We start from the raw sequence: 7326 nt of genomic DNA, 5'->3' as shown, positions 1-7326 counted from the left end.
CTATTATTCTTGTCACAAAACCAATGAAACTGGGGAGAAATGATGATGTTATATAATTATTTATAAGTTAAGTACTAAAAAAAAATTTAGCTTATCGAGGTAAATATAGTAGAATTTTTTGAAAGCTGTGATATGAAGCTAAATACAACTTAAATTTTTATAAAATCTACAACTTATGTACAACTTACGTAGAGCGATCTCCATTAGCGAATAATCTAAATTGTTCACTTTTTGTAAAATCAATTTTCACCATTTTGTTTACCAAAATATTTATCTCAAGTTATTTACGTAACAGTAATTTTAAAAAATTATTATAGTATTAGTAAATAGAAATAATTTTTGATGATGATACTTGACTTTTAATTGACAGTTTTTATTTTTATTTACTCTTATCTATCTGCTAACTTCAGTTTTATCTATAATAATAGTATTAAAAATTTTTATTAGTTATTGAAAGTTTTTTTTTCATTAATGTAGTAATAAAATATTTTATTTTTATTAGTGATATATTATAAATTTATTGCTGGTATTATTATTTTAATTATAATTAATTAATGATATTATATATTATCGATTATTAATTATAATTATTTTGTATTTTATTATATTTAAATGTACGTTCATTAACAATATATGGTTGCATTTTTATGATATTTTGAATTAATAGAAATAACCGCTTTATTCGTTAGCAGCGATATTTAAGATGTATTGGGAAATCCGAACAAAAACAGTTTCTCTGTAAAAAATTGCGCCAAGTCCACGTTCATAAGACTTTTAAGAAAAAAAAATTTTTTTTCTTTACAAAAAGATATAAAATCAAAATATTAAAAATCCAAGTAACCGATATGATTGTATATAATTTTCGGAAATTAAAAAACATTTTGTTGTAAATTTAAAAATTAAAGAAATAATTTTGGAACGTATTTAGTGTGCGTGGTTGCAAAATATTTTACTTTTTATGAAATTCGTAAAATCTATCTACTAAGACTGAAAAAAAATTTGACATACACAATGACGCACACCAAGTACGTTCTAAAATTATTTCTTTAATTTTTAAATTTACAACAAAATGTTTTTTAATTTCCGAAAATTATATACAATCATATCGGTTACTTGGATTTTTTAATATTTTGATTTTATATCTTTTTGTAAAGAAAAAAAATTTTTTTTTCTTAAAAGTCTTATGAACGTGGACTTGGCGCAATTTTTTACAGAGAAACTGTTTTTGTTCGGATTTTAGTATTTTTTGTAATTATAATAAAAATTGACAATTCGTACCAACTTAAATCTCGCGTTGGCTGCATTTTTCATAACAAACTATCCTCTTGAAGCTACACTTTATGTAGAAATAATTCCAGCGTACCCTGGCGAGTGTAGGTGCAAGCTGTGAAATATCTTTTTCTAACTGTAAAAATCTGGGTCGCTATAGTTTGTGCCAGTGAATTTAATTAATTTTAAATAGAATTTATTATTTTCAAAGACCATTATTAATTAATATCGATAATATAATATATAACGTATTATTATAGAGTATCATTGAAGAAAAAAAAGGTCTGTAGAATGAATAAAATTTTGCAACCTGAAAATATCGTTCTGCTTACGGTAAACACACTCGGTAGTCTGGCGCTCCGTTTACAACGGATTTGAACGGAACTTGGCGCCAGATTCTACCGAATCTGTGGATCAGCCGGGGGCGTGGCTTCTCCTTGCGGCAGAAGCAGTTACTACTGTAAAACGCATTTTTAAATAAGCTGCCGTGTTTTCATATTCAATCGTGTATTTACACGTTGTATTAAATCGAATTTTTAATAGAAATTTAATAGATAATGAAAATTTTAATTCAAGAAATCTGTGAATTTGCATGATACTGAAATCAGTAGACAACCTGTCAAATTTTTATTTTATTAAAGAAATAAATTTAGGACAAAAAATTCAGAAAAGTTTCACTTTTAGTTTTTTAAAATTTCAATATGTGAATTTTTTCTATTATTTTTTTTTTTTGTAAGAATCTGTTTGTTAAAAAAATCCAAAAAATTGTCAGATATCTGTTACTTTCAGCATCATGAATTTGCAAGTACTTAGCCCAGTAATAAAAATTTTTAATTATTTAAGAATTATTCATGCGACTTATTTTTATTACTGTAGTTATAAAATTGCAACTATAATTACAATTCTTTATTTTACAAAAACATTTATTTAGTTATTTGAGTTATGTAAATCTATCGTATTACATTGTATTTCAAAAATTCATAGCTTATAATCATTATTTTTTTTTGTGATTACAAAAATATTTATGTTAATTGGTATAAAGTCATTTTTGGTGAAATGTAATGAACACACTCTCTTGGACTGTGTAACTTTATTTCAGATTTTTAATGCTTTTATCCAAGCTAATCGACGGTCTATAACTTCATCTTTACCAAATTTATTTTTTATCATCACAGAACTAGAATTTGTCGGAGGAAAAGTGTAAAATCAAACTTCTTACTAGACTTGCTAATGACATTAAAGTTAACTGACGTTCAACAATTTTAGATTTTTTTTATTAATTAAATTAGAACAAAAAAAATATTTTTACAAAATTGCACGTATAATTTTTAAAACTTTCTACATGTGAAATTCTTTCAATTAATTTTTTTTTTAATTTTTTCAATAAAAGAAATTCTAAAAATTTTTAGATGTCAGCTATCTTTATTGTCATGGCTTGCTATTCCACCCATACACGCAGCAGAAAGTTTTATTTTTATTTTCTCGTGGAGGAAACTACATGATTAAAAATTTTTGATCGTTAAAATTGATGTTATTTTCAATAATAACTAAGCTTATAGACTATAATTAATTACTTAATATTTTAAAAAAGAATTTCAACAAATTTCAACTGCAGCTTCGGCATATTATATGACATTAGCTGTTTATACTCGACCTGCATAGAGTAGTTCGCATTTGATCCGTCAGGTAGCGTATTTAAGTGGATGATTTCCCAATTCTTAAATGATAACAAGATATAGTAGAATAAAATTTTATTAATAATAGCGAAAAAGACTAAACTTGTGTTACTATATGGAGTTTTTAATATAATTATTTGAGAGAGTGTAATGAATGCACAAAGGTCTTCTCTCTAGCAAACGTTAAAAATTCAAAGTTACTTCTACTGCCCTCTATAGTCTAATTTTATAATTACGTATTATCAAGTTTTAGTTCTAGTTGAGTGTTGATGTTTATCAGCTTTTCAGTTGTTTTAAACAAAAGTAAAATTGTGAAAAATATAATTAATAAAGAAAAGGTGATTTTGTGTAAATTATTTATTATTTGATTAGAAATAATTATAACTGTTTACAAAAGTGAATATAAAGTAAAAAAAAGTTATTGTCAAAATGGAGCAAGGAGAAAATTCAAAAACATTTTCAAATGTCAGTGGACATGTTGAAGAAGGTAAAACTGATGAAATTATTGATGAAGTTAATTTTATTGGACCAAGAGTACAGAAAAAAGATGAAACTGAAAGAAGAACAGATGATGATAAAAAAGATGATGAGAAGGATGATATTTTAGATATTGACTTTACTACAAATGAAGAAATTGAAAAAATGAAACTTGGACAAAAAGTGTAAGAATTTTTTTATTTTTTGTTCTTAATTATTTTAGAAATTATACTATTTTAGGTTTTTAAAAATTTCCTACTTTGATTACCCGGGAAAAAATGATCAGAACTGATCAGACCTGTTCATATCTGATCAGGCCTGAAATTAGACCTGAGCAGACCTGTTCATATCTGATCAGGCCTGAAATTAGACCTGAGCAGGCCTGTTCATGTATGATCAGGCCTGAAATTATACCTGATCAGACCTGTTCATGCCTGTTCATGTCTGAAGCATTAAATACGCTCAGACCTGATCAGACCTGTTCATGCCTGCTCATGTCTGTTCATGTCTGTAGCGTTAAATACGTTCAGATCTGATCAGACCTGTTCATGCCTGCTCATGTCTGTTCATGTCTGAAGCCTTAAATACGCTCAGACCTGATCAGACCTGTCCATGTCTGATATCTAGCCAACACTGAGAGACAATTTTATTTAATAGTAATGAAATTTTATTACTATTTAATAAAACGTTTATTTGGCTAATCCCAAATAAAAATTTATTAAATATTAATTAAATTTCCTTAAATACTAATAAAAATTTTATTAAATACTAATAAATGTTTCTTAGTATGTAATGAATATTTATCTACATGTAATATAAAGAAAATTCATTAATCAACTAACTAACAAGTATTGATCAGTAATTAATTGAATAAATAATTAAGTAAAATTGAATTTTGTCGGAACTATATTTTGAAATACAAAGTCTACAACTGTTGTTATCCGAGTGGATGTTAATTTTATGCACTTAAATTTAAAAATTTCACAAATGAATCGATAAGAGTTAGACATTATTTAATAAAATGAAAACAGAAGCAGAAAACCAGACAATGTAGGGACGCATTTGTTAAAAATAAAGACTATGATTTCATAAATTCAATCGAATATTTATTTATTTTTATTATTTAAAATCTCTACATGTGATTCGTCATGAAGTAAACAAATAGGTTAGGTTAGGATGTCTTGTTAAAAATCTTAATACTATTTATTAAAAGACTTTACTGTGAAAATATATTTGAATATATTATAATTAATTGATGAATATTAATTTTTTTTTTTTTTGAGATTATTTCTTTTAATGACTTAATATTCGTATTAATGACAGCAAACGAAAGCGTCGTTCGTGGTTATTTTAATAAACACATATTAGTATTTAAGAAAATTTTATTAAATACTTATGAAATTTTATTAAATACTAATATAATTTTATTTATATGAAATATAATTTTATTAATATTAACTAAATTTTTTTTCAAGTCCAAATAAACTGTTTTATTACTATTGAATAAAATTCTCTCTCAGTGTAGAACCATATGTTAATGGAGCGAAAAATACATAGCCGTTCCGAATAAATCACTGTAATATATGATTAATTATTAATAATTAATAAATTAGGTATAGAACTCCGTTAACTATAAGGATAAATCATGTATAAAATTTGAATTACTTAAAGTAGCTCGAAAGATACTCTCAAGTTAAGATGAATCATTTGGTCAAGAGGTAAAGTGTCAGTCTGAAGAGCGCGAGGTGTACGGTTCGAATCCCCGTCGGCACCGATTTTTTTTTTTTTATGGACCTGATCGAGTCAGACATGAACAGATCTGATCAGACCTGAACATGCCTGGCCAGGTCTGATCAGACCCGGTCATTTTTCATACCTGATCAGACCTGAAGACTCATGCCTGTTCATGTCTGATCAGATCTGATCATTTTTTCCCGGGTACTTTCTTTTAAAGTAACTTTTGAATGTGTTGAGATATTTCATTTATGTAAAATTCATTTGACAGATATAAAATAACCTTTAATTTACATGTTTATATGAAATTTCAGATTAAATAATATTTTATAATAAACTTAATGAAATTTTACTAGTCTATTTTTTTATTACCATTTTTTTTTTATATTTACTCAAACCTTTTATAATTGAGTTTGAGCTTTTTATAATTACATAAAATAAGTTTACATTTTGGATACAAACTAGCCTTATTCTTTATTAAATTTTTATTAGTTTACTTTAAATTAATTTTAGAGAGATCATTGGATACGTTGATGAAGTTGAAGCTTGTCATATGGCTGGAAATTATTTATTGTTTAAATTTATATTGAACAACAATAACGGTAAGAGATTGCAAGTAGTAGCATGGAGGGAAGAAGCAGAACGAACAGAAGCAGAAATTTCTATTTATAAGGTATAAATATCAATTGTTTAGATTTTTAATTTTAAAGAATAGTTTTTAAACAAGTTTTTAATAAAAATAAAATTAAGCTTTCTAGGATCTCGAAACGTCAAGATCTGATGAAATCTCGATTTTTGAAAAACGGGGTAAAACTAATAACTTCCCGATTTTTAAAAATTTTTAATTTTCTTAGCGGAAAGTTAAAAGAAATTATAAAAATTCTATTTACATTTATTTATTTTTAAAAATTATTAAAAAAAATTATTTTGTTTTTGCAAATTTCAATTTATTAATAATAATGTCATATTGTAAATTTTTTTGCAGATAATTTATTTAGAGAAAGCAAAGACTAAGATAATCAATAGTTATACTGGAGGTAATCATAAAAATTTTGAAATTTCGATTAAAGACGACACTATCATTCAGGGCTTGGGTACTATGAAGAAAAAGCATATCCGAGTAATATCTTCTTATGATTCAAAAGTCGAATATCCTTTGGTGAATCTTGATCAAATTCAAGGAAATCTCTTACCAACGATTATGCGTAAGTAGTATTATTAATCATTTGTAATTAATGAAATATATATTAAAAATTATTATAGGTACGTGGGGATTTTTGAAAACAACATTTTCTGTCAAGAGTACTGGAACGTCTACCAGAAATGAAGCGACTAGTTATATTACTGATGGTAATTTAAAATTAGAGATTAGAATTTTAAATTATAGTGCGAATGATTTGTGTCAAGGAAATCATGTAGAAGTGATTGGATTTCCGGAAATTAAAGGTATTTTTGCACACGTTAATACATATTTGATGTTTTTGTGATTTAAAGTCTTTTAAATATGATTATAATTCGTTAATTATGTTCTAGATAATTATTTAGTACTGACTGTAGAAACTATTAATGAAATGCGTAAAATGAGCAATGAAATTAAACCTTTGAAATGGTTATTGAAAGGAAAAAATTCTATTACTGTGCCTGAGTATAACAAACGCCAAAAATTGAATTAAATATACCTGAATTTTTATTTTTTATCTCGATACTTGACTTTCTGATCATAATTAAATTGAAAGAAATTAATTTGATAATCACTGAATTATTTAAAATTGATGTTAAAAATTTTAATTCAAGTTATTCATATTAATGCTTAAAATCTATTGTTCATTATTTTGTCAGCTTTTGAATTTTTGGGTTTCAAATAAAATAAAATATAATTAATAAATAATAATAATTATCTCTGTATGTTTTTATTTATTTCAGTAATTTGATTTCAAATCATAATTTAAAATATAATAATAAAGGTTAGTATTTACATTTTCATATTCTTTTTTGCGATGAGTGTCTCTGATTTTTATGGTTGCATTTTATTTTTAATATTATCATGTAAATATGATTTTTTTTAATTTATTGATTTATTTAATATTTTACTGATAAGTTTATTATTTTTTTTTTTGAATTTATTATTGCTTATATTTAAAAATTAAAAATGTAGTAAGTAGAAATTATA

The 7326-nt window shown here is 25.0% G+C and overlaps 1 protein-coding gene across 1 annotated transcript; it reads left to right on the top strand.

The window, feature by feature from the left end:
- The first annotated feature begins 3374 nt into the window (after positions 1–3374).
- LOC123270117 lies at positions 3375–6829 on the top strand. Its single transcript, XM_044736055.1, has 5 exons — positions 3375–3607; positions 5670–5829; positions 6142–6361; positions 6420–6602; positions 6690–6829. Exons 1-5 carry the CDS (start codon positions 3375–3377, stop codon positions 6827–6829), a joined length of 936 nt encoding a protein of 311 aa, XP_044591990.1.
- The last annotated feature ends 497 nt before the right edge of the window (positions 6830–7326 follow it).

The sequence above is a fragment of the Cotesia glomerata genome, linkage group LG8 (assembly GCF_020080835.1).
Source record: "Cotesia glomerata isolate CgM1 linkage group LG8, MPM_Cglom_v2.3, whole genome shotgun sequence".
In the NCBI taxonomy this organism is placed as follows: Eukaryota; Metazoa; Arthropoda; class Insecta; order Hymenoptera; family Braconidae; genus Cotesia; species Cotesia glomerata.
This window is presented reverse-complemented; position numbering and strand designations above follow the sequence as displayed.